This window comes from Acyrthosiphon pisum, chromosome A1, assembly GCF_005508785.2.
Source record: "Acyrthosiphon pisum isolate AL4f chromosome A1, pea_aphid_22Mar2018_4r6ur, whole genome shotgun sequence".
Lineage (NCBI taxonomy): Eukaryota > Metazoa > Arthropoda > Insecta > Hemiptera > Aphididae > Acyrthosiphon > Acyrthosiphon pisum.
The window spans coordinates 83,087,701-83,110,357 of record NC_042494.1 but is presented as its reverse complement, the minus strand read 5'-3'; the positions used below and the strand labels follow the sequence as shown (position 1 = coordinate 83,110,357).

The 22,657-nt window shown below is 32.8% G+C and overlaps 1 protein-coding gene across 6 annotated transcripts in view; it reads right to left on the bottom strand.

Annotated features, from left to right (window-relative positions):
• LOC100160350 (transcriptional enhancer factor TEF-1) overlaps nucleotides 1-22,657 on the bottom strand; it is an 85,737-nt gene that overhangs the window by 53,012 nt on the left and 10,068 nt on the right. For 4 of the 6 annotated variants that reach the window (XM_008185637.3, XM_003245018.4, XM_008185636.3 and 1 more), the window contains exon 2: nucleotides 19,089-19,143. In XM_008185637.3, the coding sequence (XP_008183859.1) occupies nucleotides 19,089-19,107 (19 nt within the window). In that variant the 5' untranslated portion in view covers nucleotides 19,108-19,143. Of the gene's footprint in view, nucleotides 1-1,251; nucleotides 2,562-19,088; nucleotides 19,144-22,657 lie in introns of those variants that run through there. The other 2 variants (XM_008185634.3, XM_003245016.4) reach the window with 2 other exon arrangements.

Below are 22,657 nucleotides of genomic sequence, written 5' to 3'. Positions count from 1 at the left end.
CCTGTATAGTAATTTGACGACGATCAATTTGTTTAAGATACGAATTGCAAGTACCGCATCATCAACGTCTACGATTGTACATTGCAATCTAGACGTTTCACCAAACGACTTGCAGCTGTATTAGGATTTGGAAAAGTTTCGAAATATCGCATAGGAAAAAGGTACCTTGCAGGGATAATACAAAAAAGATTACAGAAATGGAATACCAGCGATTTACCTGTAGAGCTGAGAGTAACGTTCGGGTGATTAATGAATGACGGTCATAAGCCCACACATACCTCATATTTTGGGCTTTCCGACAGCGTCGATTAAAAAAACAGCGAGGGATGGAGTGCAGCAAAAAAAAAACGCCCCTTAGCACGAGTTAATGGTCCTATAATAAAAAGTTCTATGATAATTATTATCATAGAACTTTTTATAAAACAAACCAATACGCGCGCTGTACATTGTATAGTGGCCAGTGCATAAAAATATATACCTAAATTAACTATTTAAACGTATACGGTGTCCGTTCGACAGCGCGCTTTACCACAACAACTGTAATTCGACCGGATAATCAAGAGAAGAATAACAACACCGAGTTATCTGTTTAAGTCGTCGATAAAATAAAATTATATCTTTATATTATATGTATATGCAAAAGGAAATCGAAAAATAGAACAAAATCATATAGATATAGGTACAATATTATTATTTATGACATAGGGATTGATTATGGAAAACGTACGCGATTATGTAGGCGCCAAACGTAATATTATACTATTGTACATTTTTATTATTACCATAATATAATATATATTTCATATTATAATAGGATATACCCTATGGCCTATATTATCATGTGTTGTACATTATGTACCTATATATTCTGTATTATAGACGAACGATGATATACGTTGATATTATTATAATACCACATTAGCTGCGGCTCTAAGCTATGCGCAAGTGTAATGTTACACGGTGGGAAAATAAATATTTGTACGACTGTAGACATAATTAAGATTAATAATAATAATAATAATAATCGTTTTCTCATCGAAACGGACGGAATTAATAATATATTTAGATATTCAGTATTTGCGGTAAAATATTATTAATATTAACCATATATTATACAATATTATTAATATTAACCATATATTATACAATATTATTATTCACAGCAGTAATAAATATATTATTTTGAGGTTTTGACCACTTTTGATTTCGACACAATAATAATATTAATAATAACAATAACGCGTGTGTTACTTGTAATGTTCTCAGTAATTCGTATCTTATGTCATCGTCATCGACGTCCATAATACTATGGTGGCGCCAAAAAAAACTGGATCGGTTTGACCTTGAACGGGATTTACAAAATGTAATAATGGTATCTCCTTGTCTCCATATTATACGTGCGAATATGAATACACGACGCTGCCGCCGCTATATTGATTTCTCTTCAATCGGTTTTGTAGGCACATGATTAAAAAAAAATTTTCACAAGTTTATCCGTCAATAATGGACGGCCTCGAACAATAGGTCGACTCTTTGAAACGTTTAAACAATGGAGCTGTTTTGATCTCACACATAACACAACGGTAAATATTGTATTATTACATATAGTTCTTGACAAGTGCAGTCCGAAATTATGAAACCGGTGGCGGCGAACAAATTAAAATTTAATTTCGAAAACTAACATATTCTTACAACATATTCGAATGCAAAAAGTCATTATCATGTTTAACAATATACGATTGACCACACTCGAGATCTATAATATTAAAGTATACAACAAGAAAAACTACCAACATTTGTAGTAGAACGAAAACGTCGTTATTAAAATGATATTATTTCTGCGTTGACGTTAGAACACGAAGGTTTATACAAACGCGTATGTTATGAAAATCTATAGAATATTGACGTTTAAGATGATAAATATACTACGCTGTTTGGCACTAGCCGACGTGAATTTACACAAATAAATATTGTACGAAACCCGTTCGGACCACAACAACAATAATCACGATAACGATAGTAAGAATAATAACTATTATTTATTTTAGCAGGCTTCTGCACGAAAAAAAAATTACGATGACGGACGGACTTCGCCTAAGTCCCTGCTGCTGCAGAACAGAACACACGACACGTAGCACTAGCAGCTTGCGGCAGCGTGCGCGATACGAAAACGAATGGTGCGATTGCTATAACACTCTGGTACGGTGAGCAGAGGCCTACAATATTAAAATATTATATTCTTTTAATGTATATAACGTAATGAAACAACGCGAAAATACATGTCATTGATAAGAGGCAAATACCTGAACAACAGTCATCGGATACCGTGCGCGGAGCTCACTGCACGATCTGCACATAATAATATATATATATATATATATTATATAGGTAGGTACATAATATGGGCTATACTCAGGAATTATGACGTCTTCGGTATTACTACCGCGATTGTACGACACACACGCGGCGACGTGATATTTAATGCATTTTATTTTCGTTCGTTGCTAACGCAATAATGTATAATATTATAGTGCACTACACCACATTATTATACGATACAAATATGAAATAATATAGAATAGGTATTTATATATTAAAATGTATCGTACATGAAACAGTTTTTATAACTATACGTGTACAATGATTGAGCCGATTGAGGTATTTAAAATTTTAAAATACTATTCGTGCAGATTTTTACAACAGCGCGTACTTATATATTATAATACCTAATATCAATGATTGTGTTCGTATGTATTGTTAATAATTATATTATGTTGTTGAAAACGCTTGATGGGACCGAAAGTCCGTCAAAAGCGCGAAATAAAGGTCGTGAAAAATTAAATTAGATCCCACGGGATTAATAATATAATGTGTGTACATAATAGTAGTAATAATAATAATATTGTATAATATTATACTACGTACGATTACCAACGGACTCCACCACCCGTTGGCACAAGCACACGGGTAGTACTGCGACTGCTGCATATAGCGCTGGGCGTTGACTTTTAATCAATGTAAGGTTAAAACAATGTTTATTATACAAATAACGAGCGACAACAAACATTTCTAACACACACGAATAATAAAAATAATGCAGTTATTAGATTTTATCGCGCGTATTTGAACGAAGGACATTTTTATGTTAAAATATAAAAACGTGTGTAGGTACAGTTTGAAATTGTTTGTCTTACTTTACATTTTTTTTTAAATTATACACTATGTACCTATCGTGTTAAAAGTTATTTTTTATTTGTCCTTGATAAACATTTATATTTTGTATAATATTAATATCATTTTTATTTTTAATACAACCCTATAACCCTATAAATAATAAGATAAAATGAAATAAATAAACGGAATTTCAAGTAATACTGATGTTGATGTATGTTATTAAAGTTTCGTGTGGCAAAAATAAAAAAAAAAATAATAATTTGATTAGGGACCGCATTTAATAGAATGTTATTTTCAACGTAATAATAATTACTTTATTATATTGCGCTCCGGTATAAAAATTACGTTCCTCCCTTTCACGAAAATATACGAAAAAAAAGACTTAAGCGCGGGACACCTCTCTACTTTATATATATTAAAAAATTATACGGTCTTTCAAAGAAAAGAAAAAAATGAAAGAGGGTTGAAATCGTGGTTTTACACCTCGAAACGTGAGGAGTCGTTTTAAAGAGCAAAACGGTTTTTGGGGGCGCGGGTGACGCCCATTCATAAATTCGGCACGTCATTCTTTTCGACCGCGAAGATGCAATATAATATATTATACGAGGGATGTACGGGTTTATATGCGTCTTATATATTATATATATAAACACACGCATTATATTATATAATTACGAAAACCGTATAGTCGAGTGCGAAATTTAAAGTCCCATTAGTTCTATAACAACGCTCCCTCGACGCCGAAAACAAAACGATTATATTATATTATATTTTGTACCACCGAGAGCGATAGACGACGTCGTGTCCGTCTAAATTCGGCTACACGAAGCATTTGACTTTCAGTTTTGTTCAGTGCGCTAGACATAATTGTTGCGCTTAAATATATATAATATAATAGTGCATAATAAATTATAATATATAGTTACTACACCGCGAGAGCAGAAGACAAAAATGATTTTGACGTCTACAGTTGTAATGCATTTTTAGGTACCTAGCTACATAATAATACAGTGTATAGTGTCATATTATATAACGGTAGCATATATAGTGTATGCGATGCAAACACAAACGATAGCGCGACTGCCTATATATGTATATTGTATATATTAAAATATCGGTTCTGCTAGTTTCCTTATGCATTTATTATTTTATACAATTATGCGTCATATGATATACTACGTTAAATAATCTACAGTAAAACGAAAACCGAAGTTGGCCCGAAGTGGCCAAGTCACGATTTCCTCGTACAGTGAAAAGAATTACACGGTCCGGCGCACAATAATTGACCGCTGTGCCAATAAAAAATATATATTAAAAAAAACACCCAAGGACGTTCTATATAAAACCGCAGTTAAGTCTCTGCAGTATAATATAGTATAATATTATGTCTTTATGTGTGCAATGTATGTTTATACATGAAGGCGTTTGGATTAAGGCACGCCGCGGAGGAGAGCTTCTCGCGAGGACCTTGGTCCAAAGAAGCGGTTATATTTATAATGCTGCAGTTTTTTCATATTAGTATATATATATTCATTGCGGTCTGCCAATAGCCCATATTACGTGGAAATATTCTAAATATCTACAATATAAACGACTTATCCCGTTCGACACCACCCCTTCCGCACGCCATTATTTTGTACATCATAATATTATTACGATAATATTATGCACATGACGATCGCGGTTGCGCGCACAACTGACCAAATTATCGTACTCAAACAACCACCACCACCACCACATAAATTATTCGATTATGTCGACACCATAAGGGTTTACCCTCCAAGCACACCGGCGAAGTCTCCGAACTGGAATAACGCTTTTGATGTTATGCGTGTTCATACGTGTGTGTGTGTGTGTGTGTGTGTGTGTGTCGTGTGTGTATATCAAACTTTCCAACATATTATTATTATTATAAAATTATATTGTATACATGGCGTACATGGTGTTATTAAAGTATACTACTAAATTACTCAAATAATTAGCCATCGAGCAAACAATACATATTGTTGTATTATAATGAAAACCTAATTATATATTTCCAGTGATCTTATATATTATTATTTATCATTAATCATTATAGTTTTATACGTCGAGAACATACTTGGCAAATATTATGCATGTCAAATATATTTGACTGTATTTATTTTCTATCGATATGCGGGCCCACAAGTCTCAACCGAGTGTCGGCCCCTGAATATCTATAGATGTATTAATCCTGCCATGATTATAATAACATATAGGTAATAATATGATTTAAACTATGTATCAATTTTTAATAAAAGCTATATAACAATCAACAGATCATGTTGCATTTGAATACTTCTGTCAGTTATCGTATTTTTGACGGGCGTTCATAACAAGTTAGAAAAATATTCGTTCGAAACAGTATTTTTTATTAAATCGTGTTAATTTGGAATCGTATTTTCATATATATTTATATTCGACAAAATAGGTTTCAATTATACGATTCAAACATAATATTAAATAAACGGTTTAGTTTCCAAACGCATACGTTACTGAGTAAATACTTTTTAAATGAAATACGTTTTCTGGTAAAATACTTTACCGACAAAATTTATTTTAAAATCAATGCAGATAAATAATTCAGAAAAAATATTTCATGAAATTTTACGTTCCAACCACGTTATTTTTTGCCCAAATATTACCGTTTATTTTTATTATAATATGTACTACCAGCAGTCAATTTTCGCACGCAATAATAACGCGTGGTCAACATTGAAACTTGAAAGTTGAAAGTCAACGCTAAAAGTACAGCGTACCTACGTGTTACGTACATGATAACGATCGCCCGCTCTTAAGAAATACGGTGCGACACGTAAGTATATTATATGATAATTACCCTTCACCTAATGCTTATACGTTTTGTTAGACCAACAGCGCAATAAAAATAGAAATAAAATAAACGACACGGAGCTTTTTTGATTCGAAACAGTTATTATCGGTAGTCGAGCAGAATGCATTCCCTCGAATAAAACGCCAACTCGCCGACGAGCGACAACCGCTGTGACAAAGTTTTTGTTATACAAGAGCGACTTTACGGTGGTATGACAAGGAATGATTCGCGACGATCTCGGATGAGCAAAAACCATGGTAATAATAATAAAATATTACGATGGCACGCGCGTGTACGCACACTCGTAGGATAGGTGTTTATATAATATAATAATATATAGATCATATTACTGCAACTAAATTCGCTTATAGATCCGTAAAAGGATTTGGTATCGAAACCAGTCACGGTTGAATCCGTTATTAGTTATTACACAATTATAATATGTGATTATTGTACATACTCTATAAAGGCCCACTTGGTGGACCATAATATTATTATTTATTGTGTAAAATCGATGGCGATAAACTTGGAAAACCGCCGCCTAGTCGACGATGTTAATTAATATAACGACGCGACAATTAATCGTAAGAAATGTGGGTCGAGACAGATGACACCAATGATGTCGTCGTTTTATTATTGATAATATCGTCCGATCGGATAAGAACAAGCAGTCGACAGTAACTGTTAGTACCCCGAAGGAAGAATGAACGACGACTTTCTGCCCACCGACACCGTGTGACGACGGCCCTGGGAGGGACGCGAACGCTGGCGTTATCCTCCGCTGTAAACATTCGACTTCCCACACACACATAAACGGCGCATTTACGTTATTTATATATTTTTTCGTCCTATTTCGGACACGACAACGGTTTCTTTCCTGTTCGTCTGCCTGCACTCCCTCTAACCAATTGTCTCTCTCTCACTCGCTATAATAATAATAATAATAATAATAATAATAATAATAATAATAATAATCGCTGGACATTTCCGGGGTCCTTTATCGTCATGGTAACGCACCGTCGTCGTATATGCTTTGTCCGCTGACGCTGACCGTCCGCTTCAACTTGGGCGGCGCGGCGGTATTAAAGCGCTTATATGGCCTTTGATAAACACGGTCCGATGGTTTTACTGTCGGAAAAGTGTCGCCGCCGTACTGTCCTCCCACATTGCACCGTCCTTCCATCGACGAGGAAGAGGCTAAGGTGGTGGGGCAAGCGAGCTTTACACTCTAAACTACAAACACACACACACACACACACACACACACACACACACACACACACACACACTACGTACAAATACCCTTTGACGAGACGGCGGAGAGAGAGGAAGAGAGATAGACAGAGAGAGGCAAAAGAGAAAACGGCGGTTGCGGGCGGAGATATATAGAGACGGGCATGCACACCCAGAGAAAAAGAGAGAGATAGAGTGAGAGAGTACTCTGCGCAGCCAACGCGTTCCCGTTTTTCCGCATCGTCGGATGGACGAACGGGCAATCCCTTTAGGCGACTACCTTACCGCCCGTCGATCCCTACCACCGGGTCCGCCGTTTACTCGGAATCCCCCTCCACCCACCCATCCGATCACCCAACGAGGGACTCACCCCTGGACCAGGACGCGAACGGCGGTGCCGCGCGCACTGCAGAGCACGACCGGTGGCGGGACGACGACGACGATGAGCGGCGGAGGTCTTTTGTTGTAAAACGCTATCGATCCGCACGGGGTTTTAAACGGCTTCTATATGAATACACACGCGGCGGCGGTATTAATGGTGTGGCTCCTCTTTCTTGTCGTCGCTATCGCTGCGTCTTTGCGCGCAGGATTATCTCCGTCGTCGTTGTCACGCGGGGCGTCGGAGCGGGTGCGTCGTCCACCGTGCACGGCCGACGGGACGATAGCGCGCTGAACCACCACGTCGGACATGCGTAAATAATATTTATTATTATTATTATTATTATTACACAAGTACTTAGTACTCACACACGATGGCCGTCAAATGATTGGCCTTGTGTATAATATACCTAGTATTTATTATATATAATAATGATACTGTTCAGACCACGGCGACGCGAAGGGACGATTTTCCCGGTCCCGACCGAAATTATTTTTTTTCGTGACTAACTAATCGTAAATATCAATATTTTTTTTCTCATCATACAAATGCGATTAGCCCATGATCTCACGTTTTAAGAAGCGCGCGATTTTCGCGCAACATAATTTTTGAATGTATAAACACCGTTTATGTTTACCGGCTTAATGCAATTTCATATATTTATCATTTCACCACCTACGCTAGCACCGTCGTTTCGTCATCGTCGGACGAGGGAATTAATTCGACTCCATTAATTTCCGTTTCTCCGAAAATATAATTATCGCGACGACAGAGACGAGTCATTTTGAAAATTTCGAAATTGTCAACACCACTATACCGTCATTATATTACAATATTTTGAACGCTGCAGACAATGGTGAATTTAAGAAATTTAAATGAAATACGATATAATATTGTGATTATGTGGGTGTTGTATTTGCAATCCTGAGGACTGCGCAGGTATAACATCTATATACCAATATGACGAGACGTTCTTTACTTTGCGAAGAATTGTTAAGCTTCTTAGAAAGTCGCTTGGAAAATATTTATGCGAGCATTTTTCGTACTTAATAAAACAACAATCACCTTTGAGTGTTGTAATAATTATTTCCCGTGCGATGGAAATATAACAGGTTGACATGCGAAATTCTTAAATCGCGATGATCAAGTGTTTTGCAAAGCTACACTATTTTCGACATATGAGAAGAAACGATTTGTTTTCTAAAATCACTCGCGATGTACGATAATGCATGCAAAAATGACATTATCCGTCCCGACTCCCGAGCACATAAAAATTAACAGACGTTCACGTACGGAGATTATAAAATTATAATAAATTACACACAATACTCGTACCACGCATGTATTTCGATTTCTGCTGCACGCTTTTATAATGGGATTCAATCAACGAGAATTGAGGTTAATTCGGGCCAGACCTTATAGTAGCCTCTTGGCTCTTGGTGGTAACCCACATGAGTCATAGTTAGAGTCAAACGGCAGTTTCTTCGGCAGACTGCGGGTCACGCGATCTAAACGCACACTTTACACGCGCGCGTACAGAAACATCTATCTACATCTCGAAAAGAAGAAGAAAAAAATCAAACAGTGCTCTTTCTGGATTTAATTGCCGGTTCCAGTCCGAAACGAGTACTCCTCACGTCAAACCGGTCGGGTCGGACGGACAGAGAAAAAAAAGAAAAAATTAGCGCATGCGTATATTACGATTATAATATTATACGACTGACGAACAAGTTAGTTTTTCTAATTGTTATTAAAAGAAATTAACAATAACATTTTTTTTTAACGTGCATTATTAACCCCATTATTATCTAATGATTCAATAACATGTATACTAAACCATCAACGCGTATTCGAGCCGGGCGCATCACGATTACAATGTAACAGCACAGGTACAATGTATTATACGAGACTTAATATTATAAATATTATTATACTATTATAGAAATATATCATAACATAAATATTTTCGTATGCGTAACAAACAGTATGCTCAACAAAAGTATTTGCCATTAATTCATGTAAAATGTTTCACACACTAACTCCTCCAGTCCTCCATACCCTTGTTACACATACGGTCATACGCTTACGTTATTATCTCACGAAATCTGATAGTGAGGAATAAAAATGTTTCCACACAAAAAGAAATAAAGTCACAGCCAAGTATAAAAATAGTATTCACTTTTTCAAAATGATGATAAAAAAATATCAAATAACCATTTTCATCTACGATTTCATTTTCAAGATTAATAACGGTCGGTGATTCTTTGTGTCAACGGCTTGTCAATTACACATTAATTCACCTGTAGTATACACACACGCACTATAAAAATAATAACTTGTTATGCTATAAATCTGCATACCGTATTATAATTTATATTGTGATTCTTTTGTACACTATAAAATTTGACTTTGAAATCATAATCGGGTAGCCAAACCACCATTAAATCAAGTCGAATAACGAAATAAACAATATAATAATAATATAAAAATAAATGCCAACATCATCATCATATTATAATAAATAAGTTTCCGTTTTAACGAGTTGTTTTCGTAAATTAAATTCGTGACTGGTAGCAGAAAAATCGCACTACATATAAAGCCGAAGGATTGAAAATTCAACGTACGTAAGTTATATGTTATATATATATATATATATATACGCGTATACCCGGTAAACGTTTTTATCCACTATCCAGTGTCTATAAATAATACTATATATATATATATATATATAGGTATATAATATTATTATGTGTGCGTGGTGGAAAAGTATATAACGCAAGAAATCGCTTCTAAATCCCCGATAAACCGTCTTGGACAACTTTTTATTAATACCGTGATCCCGTAATTCCGCGCACCGAGGAACCGAGAAAGCCGGTAGACCACAAAATCATAAAAAAGAAAAATATATATATTTATACACAAAATAATAATCATGATCCGACAAGTCCTCGGATTTATAATGCAATTAAAATAAATCGTGACTAGAGTCCTAACAACAGAGCGCCTAAACACACCGTGCGTAGAAGGATAAAAGAAATAAAGAAATATATATATATATATATATATATTCATTGCTAATAAGTTTACAATAGTAAACAATTACAAGCAATTTTGTCGTCCGGAAAACGCGGTCGGATGAATTCCCATTTTATTTCTTTTTTATACATGTATACACTATAAAGGCACGTAAGTTCATCGATTTCCCGGGAAAATATTTAGCGAGTGGGAATGGCGAGCGGGTAGGAGAACGAGATTGTGTGTGTTTGTGTATTATTGTGTGTGTGTGTATATAAGAGAGAGAGAGAGAGAGAGAGAAAACGAGAAGAGATTATCGTATCCGACAAACCGGAGTTTACAGATCGTTAAGCCCGAGTGATCGTAAATAAAAAATAAATAAAAAGGAGGGAAAAATGACAATAACTAAATGTCGCGGGTTATTCGCATTGATCCGCGAGGGAAACCCGTTTTTATGGAAACGCGAAGCGAAACAGCAGTCACCCGCGGTCGCGAAAAAAAAGTATCAAATTAAAGATGATAATAATAATCAAATGTATAAAGCTAATTGAGAGCGATCAAAAGTGCTTCTGTCATTCGACGCCGAACTGGCGAGAGTTTAACGGATTTAAATTGGATGTAAATTATTTGTTTTATTATTATTATTTTAACACGCCGTATCTAAACATTAGTGACAGTCAACGACTCCGTTCGCAGGCTGCATCAATCATCCGGGTTGACCCTGAGACGCTTAATGGGCTATAATATACGAAATCCGAAAAACAACCAACAGATATCATCCACGGGCGGAAAAACTTTTGCCCATTAAAAAACGATATTTTAAACAGCCAAAATGCCGCGAATTTAACAACTTCCATTGGATTATATATTTACTCTGAAACTTAAGATTGAGTTTGGAAACTTTTAACGTGTTCCCCGCCACTCTTCGACCGCAGTGGACTTCAAGTGGACTCGGTGGAGATTCCCTTTACAAGCACGCGTATTATAGTCAGTCTTCTTTTTCATTATCTTATTATTATATTATTCGGGGTGGCTACGGGTTAAGACGAAAACAATAATGTAGGTTACTCGTAATCTTTTATTAACGGATACAAAAACACGAATATTATTGTTTTGTTATTAAAGTGCTCACAAAATAAACTATATTATTATTGTTATTAGCAGTTCAGCCGATTCGTTATCATGATAATATAATATTATTGTTATATAGGATACTAAATTAGTAATTACTAAATGATTGAAGATTATTACAGTACGAATTCTATAATATTAATATACTCTAATCAGGATTAGTTAATAATAACTAATATAGTGGCTACCTAATAACCACATTATAAATAAAATCGTTTTCATAATTATTGCCTGTTCATGAGATTACGTATATTACACGTTACAAAAAAGGTTGTCCATGCTGTTAAACAAAATTAGAAAAAAATACTAATTTGTAATTATTTATCAATATAATAAAGAATGTTATTATGATACACGATTATGCGGAAAAAAGAACGATAAAGACCCTCGTCGCTTGTCAATATCTACACTAGTGTTATGTAATATGTAAATCGTAACGAATAAAATTAATTGTTGACACACTATCATGGTAGTAACCATTGGATATAAGTATATAACGCATTAACAACTACAATGCTATGTCGATAAATAATTGTATATTTTAGTCTATGTAGATAGGTAAATCACGGTTTCTGCGTATATTATATATATTACCAAGCGATTCTGTTAATTAATGTAAACAGTAAACAACTTTTTTCTAGAGTAATAGACATAAGTAAATTTTTTTTAGAGTGTGAACTAAAAGTTATTACAAAACAACATTTTTATTATTTTTAATCGTTATCGTTTTTGAAGGTTTTTACTTTTATAAACGATATTGATGGTAGATACATAGTAATACTTATAAAAACCAAATTTCGATCGAATAGTTGATTAATTTTTACTGGTTAACTTAAGTTATAACTGTTGTACGTAAGATTTGAACCAGACGCAGTTGACTAGTGGACGAACATCTTGCGGGATATCTATAATCTTATACAGTATCGGTCTGGCCCAACCGGCTACCCGGCGAACACCGGGGCCCCCTGGATATTTTCATGTATTAGGGCCTAGGGGTCCATAGCTAAATAGAAAAAATATGATGTTTACTCGAGATTCCAGACTCGGGTACCAATCGAATCAATTTGTAAACATTGAACCATTGATTATAAAATATACATACTAGTATTTATAATCGATGATTGAACATTGTAATTATTGAGGCCAGCGATTACAATTACGCTATATTTAGTAATGTAGTCGATATAATATCTTTAGATTTATGCCATATATAAACAATTAGTCGAATATAAGTCAAAACTTAATCTCCTTTTAAAAAAACAGGAGCCACATATTTTCAAATTCTAGATACTGTAAAAATCTCTATTACTGAAAGATTTGTCTAAAGATCGTCTATCAGTCAAGAATATCTTGAACTACTAATGCCCTTATTTGTAGAAGATTTAATCAAATTTATTCAAAAAGATGAAATAATTGATCAATTAGCATCTTCTAGCAAGGCTTTGCACCCAAACGATTTATTCGGGTTATGGTTTCGGGTGCTTCAAATAAAAATAGAGGTTGTTGTTTCAGGTTTTCTTCATTTTAAAGAATATGGGTTTTGTTTAGTCAGTTTATTTATTCGGGTTATGGGTTATTTAAAATCGAGTAATATATCAATTTTGTTGTGCGTAAAGTGTTAAATTTGATTAAGCAAAGTATATAAAGTTATACAATCAACTTGTCAGTACTAATGTCTATACAGTAGTGACACACGTTATATAATTTAATTTAATATAATTTAAAATTGTATAATATTAAATATTAAATGTTTTAACAACAAAGGTATTAATAGTAATAAAGAAAAAAACCATACACAGACCATTTCATTACCGACATAATAATATTATACTAAAATTTAAAAATACACATCCAAACATCAAAACAATTTATCAGTTGTATCACACTTTTCATATGTAACCAGTATTCCCAATTACGAAAAACTGAATTCTCCATGAAATATACATAAAAATTCATATGTCACTTGAAAATGTAATATTTTTTTTATACGGGTTATGGGTTAAAACCCGAATTTAATTTCGGTTTTGGGTGTTTCGGGTTATACGTCATCAAAATCAATCGGGTTATATGGGTTTACGGTTTTGATAATTTTTAAGGGTTTTTTAAGGGTTTTGGCTATATGGGCTAAACGGGTGCAAAGCCTTGTCTTCTAGTCAAGAATCGAAGAGATTATTGTTTTAAATAATATTATATTATATTATATTTACTATTAAAAAGTATTATTTTAAATTATATTATATATTTTATTTGATTATTTAATCATAAAAAGTATTAATTTAATATTAAACGCACTTATGTACACGGAAATGCAATTACCTTTATATTATGTTATAAAAATTATAAATTATAAATTTAAAAAACCTTTTTTCTTTAAAGGGCCCATTGAAAATTACTGTGCCGGGCGCCCAATCATAATTCATAAGCCAGACCGACACTGGATACCCATGTACCACTCCAGTACTCCACACCCATTACCAAAACTATACCTACTATAACTAATTAACTACTCGTTCAAAATTCGATTGATGTAAGTATAAAAATTCTCAGTAAAATATTCTACTTCAGAATTATTGACTTAAAAAATTATTATAAGACAGTTATAGGTTAGTCAATAAAAATGCAATTTATTTCCAAACATGTTGTTTTGTGTTGGCTTCAATCGTTTCAAATTATCTGTAAAAAATATTTCCAAAAACGTTAAAACTTTTCAATACCATAGGTTTACTTTTTAAAGAATTACCCTGTATATATAATATGTATATTATATTGAATGATGTAATTATAACTTTATAGTATTGTGTAGGTATCAGTATCACACATATTATGACAATAGATAAATAACCGAAATTATTATTATAATACAATTTTGATCCTTTTGCAAAAATATAACAATTAATATTATGATTATATTTCTTTCTCAATGTATGGTCATATCTTATTCAATAGTAGTTTTTTACAAAATCATATTACACAATAATAATATGATTATTATTTTTATTGTTATTTCTCAAAACGTAGCGTCCTCAAAACGAGGACTATACCGAGTACAGACTGTCCATGCGGGAGAGACCGAGTATATAATATTATACAATACGTGTACTGCTCGAGCACTCAAGAGCCCCTCGTCGTAGTGTTTCGGGCAGTATAAATACGTTTTAGTATGGAAATTTGGGGCAGCACTCGAACGGTATTTAGACGAGAAGGGTCCGAATATATACGAATATCGTACCCTGTGAAAGCTACAAGTATGTACTTCTGTCTCGATGGCGATGATGTACGTAGGTATACGTTTATATTATTATTTATTACTATATAATATTATTATATAATGCAACGAGCGCGCGCGCATCTGTGTGTGTTTGTTTGCATGAACAGAACGAAATATGAAATTTAAAATTCCCGTCCGATTGATCGTACGAGACTACGAGAGGTAATTCGAAATTACAATAGCGCATGCGTGTGTGTGTGAGTGTAGAACCAGATAAATGGACTCCAACACGACGTCCCCCACCTTCCCTTTGTTATTATTTGTTAATTCCCGACATGTCCACGCGACAAATTCCGTATAGTCACACGTTATGACGACTATTATTATGGCTATATACAGCCAGTGCGTTGTTTATTATTATTATTATTATTATTGACAGCACAATATATAATATATACATACATACATATACAATATACACAATATATATCGCGCGCGTGTGCGCGGAGCTGGCGGGATTTATGTACACTCCTCACATCATGTGATGTTGTTGTTCGGAAGTTGTAAAACAAATCACCAAGTTCATTGTCTTTGCGTTTCCTTTTGTCTTTGTTGTAATTTTATTTTAATATTTTGTTTGTTTTTTTGTTACTTCTTCATTAATGCCCCGCCCTGAAAGAGTTAAAAAAATCCCCCAGTGTTCATTAACCTTTTTTCGTCAGCAGAGTAAGTCGCGTTTTTGTCGTTATTGATACACAGTAGCAACGACGGCGTTTCAATTCCTCTAGGGAACGTTGATGAATGCAAAACAACTACGAAACGTGGGAAAAAATATTTGTGAAAATAAATTTTTTGACGATAGGTAGAGTGTGTTTCCGAACGAGACACAAACATGTGGACGTAAGGAGTTTTTTTTTAATTGTAAATAACATAATATTAATATATTATAATATCATAAATAAATCGGCTGTATTGACAGTAATTTTATAGTACTATGCTTGTATACTTTGTTCAGCGCGGTCAGATGTATCATATTGTTATTAAATGTATTATAATTCGATATAAAATACTGGTAAAAAAATAACAATCTGATTATTGATCATAATATAATTGTATGATGATTATAAATTATTGTTATCGGGTTTCCATCCGAACATATACAGAGTGATCTTTAACGTGATTTTATTGTACGGAGACAAAGTTCAAAAATTACAATAGTTAAGATTACCATATTGATATTTGGTATAAGAAATAATCAATCAATTTTACATATTAAAATGAATATATATATATATATAATTAGTAACAATCAAATTATGGTTAAAAAAATCACCTTTTCCACAATGCATTGTATACATTTTTTAATTTATTTACGCAATTATATTCACAACTTAATTGTTATTATGTAAAATATAGCTGATTATGTGTTTGTAAACAAATCAGAATTTTACTTTTTAAGCTCAAGTTAATTTAACGTGGTCGAACGACGACTGTGTTATGAGGCGGTGGCAAAGTGGAAGCAATTAAAATCGATATAGACGACCATTTATAATGTATTGAAAAAAAATTGACAGCACCCAACCCTAATCAATGACAATGAATAACCAGTTATTATGTGTATAGAGATAATGACGATTAGCGTACTATAGTGTAAAATTCGATATTTTTTTTTTGACAATTAGACGATTCCGGTTGGAAATATCCAAAAAACTCCAATAGTAGTTACTAGTTAGTAGTAGTTACTAATTAGCTAGGTACTAAACTGTTATACATTTCTAATAATATATTATACCTATACTTTATACGACAATGCACAATACTAAAATTATTATTCCATTTAATATTTTAATTGACATTTTTTCATGTATATAGAAATCTCAGAATCGCATACAACTAAATAACTCGATGGGAAATGGAGTTCCAAAGCGTATATTATAGCAAGCATTCGGCATGTCCTCGGATCGGTCCGTCTTAATGGCGATTGCCAAGATTGGAAACGGTTATTATAGACTGCAATTAAAATTTATAAATATTTATAAAAATATGCCTAATAGTCATATACCGGGCAATGTCGTTACAGGTATTTGGAATATTATTTCCAGTATTTTATGTGGATATACTATATATGTATATTATATAATACTACACAGATATACACGCACAGTAATAAAAAAAAGCCGGTTGTTAAAATGAAAAACCACACTCATATACACCGTGAGACTATAAAAACAAGAGTTTTCATTGTGTATACGTTTGGAGAATTTCAATCCATTAATAGAATGACAAATCCGATTTTTTGTTTTGCAATTTACCAGTAATAAAAATAACAAAGTACCGGGCGCAAATGGCTATAAACGAAACGCTCCGCGTAAAGGGCGGACACTAACAGTCAGCGATTTTTGCAGAGGGATAATATTATAACGCTTTTTCGTTTTTGTTACATCGTGGAAAATACGATCGTTTTGGTGCGACGTCAACTTACTGCGAAATTATATTATTATATGGACAACTGTTACACGAAAAAGGGACTCGCACACACTTACCAAAACATAATCATATACCCATATATTTTACGAAGAGCTTAGAATTCAATTTAAAAAACATCATAACAGATAAAAAATGAAAACTTTTTAAAACCTCCATCATTTGATTTTATACCACATTGCACCAGCCACCAATACCGGGTAAAATGTGTACCAATTATTTTGTATCAAACGTCAAAAATATAATCATCACCATTCAATTAATATTGACTGGTTAAAACTTAAAAATAATTGCATTCTGGCGATTGTCTCAGAACTATCGACAATGATCGTTTTGTTAAGTTTTTATACATAATAAATCGCTCTAAATAAATATTTAAACACAATATGTTATTTGCCCTTCACCTTATTATTTTCTTGTACACTTCAAATTTTCAATACTCTCATAATAATTATTATCATAACACATTGCTAATAGCTGTCATTACGATTGCAATGCTCACGATGTTATTGATTCCGTTAATGACGTCACACGTCACATTTAATATTTTAATGCATACACACATAATAATAGCATTAAGTATACTGTATAAAAATATATAGTGGATACTATATACGTAGGACGATTTCTATTTCTGGTTAGGTCGAGCGGAAAAACAAATTTTTAGCCACGACAAATTGCCAATCTCATTATTGCGAAAAGGGGGACGAGACGATCTGTCGTTGTTAAAATATATTAACGATTTATCATAAACGAAGGGACGGCCGACGGATATAGAGAGTTATTTGTAGTAGTGGGCGCCCGAAACACACACTTCACATATTTCGCTCAATCGATCGTGGGATATGAGATTTCGGGCGAGAAAAATACACACGGAGTTGAAAAGGGTGGTAAAAAACAATCAGATATAAACATATATTATATAGGATGTGGGGAAAGTTTAACATTTTTTATGTATTGTTCGACAAACGGGGTGGACACAATACGTGTGTGTGACGAAGAGTTAAATGTTTTTAAGTGAATTAGGCCCCTCGTTTTATTAATTTTCATTTTGAATCACTCTCTGCAGTATGTTTATATTAAACGCACCTAAACGTATATTGAAAACGTGCAATAATTATTAATTTATTATACCGACCGTTTACCGGCAAACTTTAGTATGAAAAATAATTATCACGCGTATCTATATGACGTTTGTTTTGTTTTATGCTCGGTTTTATATCAAAGCAATAATAACGATTCAGGTTTAAGTTAACACAAGACGAAAGTTCTTAATACAATTATGTATTATTTATTAATTAATCATCGTGTCTATGCAGCATAAGAATAAATAATAAACATACCTAGTAGTATACATAATATAATATATTATAGTATCATCATAATTCATAATATGATAATAATATATAATATATACTTTGTAACGGCTGTAGGTAATATTTATTGAATATAATTCCGAATACTGTTAATATACGTAGGTATAAGTTATTTATTTGCTAATCGACGAATAAGACAAATCGTATTTTCCTAACGGGTTTCACTCATTTTTCGGTTATATCTTAAACTGGTAATCGTAATTAATTATGGGTGTTCAAAAAATGACTCACCTTCAGTTACTCCCATCATATGGTAAGGAGCAATTTCGACAGTCGAATATCAGACCTGGTAACAAAACAATAAATTGTAAAATTAATAACAAAAGTTTAAACCACATTATTAGGTAAGTATAATATACACACAATAAAAATATTTAGTAATATATAGATATTATTATGTACAGCATATAATGGACACGAATAATCTATAATATAGTCGCAATGGGTGGCCCAATGAGTGAACCCCCTCGCCTATTAGATTCAAATGGCAATTATTTTAAATATTATTATTTATTACTTTCGATGTAAAACTTGTTTTATAAAACCTACTAAGTATAGTATTATTTTACGAAAAAAACCCCGCGAAATCAAATGTTTACGAAACGTTTTCAACTGCCGTTATGCTAGACCGCGAGGGGATCATCGCCGCTTCGATTGTTGGCAACCGACCATAAAGATATTATTAGTTAGCGAATCGCATTTTAGCAGACGAAACGCTAATGATCAGAGGGCTCTGGATCTCAGTCGCACACACGTTTCAAATGATTTATACACATGTATAGATATAGTATATACACCCCTATATATAGGTTTATAGTTCTTTAACACGTTTTAGACGACAACGGGCGTATAAACACTAATCATTATTATTATTAAAAAACGTTATTACTTTCACCAAATTTTTAACACAAAGTAGTATTGTAATATCACAATCCAGTTAGGATCATACCCAACAGGACAACAATACTACTCAGTGGCTTATTAAACAGTTATGTATTTTAAAATATGCATAAAAATAAATAATAAAACAATGGGAGGATATTATTATGACTTTTAATAACCAAAAATATCGCACATAAAAGTATAATATTATACTAGGTATATTATTAAAATAACCTAATTGATTTTCATATTCATTTCTAAATATTCAATTATATTTAACGTGACCAAATTTTACTAACATCCGGAATCCAGAAGGATTAGCGTATCTATTACCTAACGAATGAATTTAATTAAATTGTATGCACAAAAGCTACCACTATACCGTACATACTACCTACAAACACAAACCATAAATACAAAATAAATTAACGTTTTCGAAAATATATAAACGCAATAAAGGGTTCGTTTTTAAACGTTCTCACATTATTAAATAATATTATAATATTGGAATAGAGCCGCATGATAAATATAAAGGAGCACAAGTATATCAACGTGTTTATTACTTGAAAAACATACGTCACGCAGGAATATTAAATTATTAAATATTATGATAAAAAACCAACACCCTCGTGAAATATCCTATAACATCATACTTATTTTGAAAAAAAAAACAAAAAAAAATATGGGAAAATATTGAATTTTTATGCTAGCAACCATGCTATAACTATAGTCTATACTATACTGTGAATTATGATAACAAAAAGTAAATTGAAATATAGGTGGGCAATTTTTTCTTCGTCATATTTCCATATTACGATGCAGATTACAAGTATAAGATTAGCACAGTTACTATTACCATATTATACACTACCATATACATTTTTATTATAACTGTAGAGCGTTTTAAATCGTGATACGTCTTTATTTTAACATTCACTGCTATAATATTATTATATATAAATATAATAATTAAGTACTCTGATGAGTGATGAACTGATGACTAATGAAGTATTAGATAAACTGGTGCTTAACTGGTGCTTAACTGAGACTTATTAAAAACGTAAACTGCAAATAGAGGTTTTAAATTTGAAAGAATCTGACTTTTTTATTAATAATAATAACGCACTTTAATTAAATTAATCAACCCTAGGAAACGTACGCACTACGCAATGGAAATGCTAATCGGCGAACTCTATTTCGAGTATACACGACATTAATTATTATTCCGTTTGTCATTAGATAATAATTAATATTTTCGACACGGCTGAAATACGTACGGAACACGTGTATTTTTATATATTTTTTTTATTCTATAGAATACTGTATAATATAATTATTAAAGTAATAAATATTTCTTGTCGTTGACTTAGCTTGTTTATTTATTTTTTTTTATTATTATACGATTCGATTCAAAACTAACATAAGAGAAAAACAGTATACGGGGATTTTGGCGATGCGAAAAAAGGCCAATAAACAACATCATCACGTCAAAATTATACATTATTATAGGTACGACAAATATATGCATAGTAGTAATAATTTATATTAAAACCGATCGTTATTATGGCGGACACTGAAAGGTTACCGTGTATGGTACATTTGATATGTACATTTAATGTATACATTGTACAATCTGGTTGCGGAGGAAATAGGTTTTTCAATCGTGGATCGCAAAACATAATATTAATATTACTGTTACCTACCATATAATATTTATTAATAAGTTCGTGGTGTGTCCGCCACCTGTTCGCAGCATTCGTCATGTGCACAATCCTATACTATAAAATGACAATTCATGGAAAAATAATATTATAATGTAATGTTACATACCTACTTTATATTATGCGGTTTTTTTCCCCTTTAGCTAAAATGAACACACACAACCGAGACTATATTATTATGGTTGCCGTCCGGCAGAGGTTGTTAATTTTAAATCCGACGTCGCAATGAATCACGACGACGATGCGCCACGCATGCAGCGTGTACACTCATGGTGCATTTTATCATCGCCGCGAGACTTTTCCAACATACTATATAGTGTGCGAGCAATATCATTCGAGTCGATACACATGCGTGTAGTATAATATTATATAAAATATAAAACGAATATTCGTGTTTTGTCATCTGCGACGAACAAAGGCATTTCAAGTTGTTTTTTTTCGACTAGGTATGTACTAAAAATATTGTTCGAATACACTGTAGAGTGTCCATAGTCGCAGCGCCAATAATTTATGTGAAATTTGTCTTAAAAAAAAAAAAAAATTATGCAATATCATAAATAAAAAATTAAACGCTCTGTGCGGGGTTGATAATATGCTTGAGTTTTGTCTACGAAGGATTACATTGTAATCGACACAAAATAATTTATCTACCACGATTGCCACAACGGTTATTCTGCAATAGCGAAAAATACGCAACCCCCTACGCTATAGAGTATATAAAAGTATAGAGAGAAAATCAAAACTTACATTCCGTAATCTTATCAGTCTTGTAAAGTATTTGAATAAATGTATTCGAATACTATTTTAAATATTTTTTTTTTTTAAAGTATTCAAATACGTATTCTGAATACTTTTATTTGTATATTTTATTCATTAACAATACTTTTTTCCGATCCAGAAAAATAGTTTTAAATTTGTGACAAGACATATTATAAATCATGAATATCAATTTTATTATTTAAATGAAATATAATATTGGCCCATGATATGATTATTTTTATTAAGAGGACGCTACACCCGCATGTGTTGTCTCCGTCTTACAAACGTACAACATAACAAAAACTGTTTTGCGCGGGAAAGAACCGAGAAGGCTATAGTTATAACTAAGAAACGAAATTTTCACACTGTAAAGATGAGAACATTTACTGTGCAACATCGTTTTTATTTTTCCGATATCACAAATACAAAAAAAGTTAT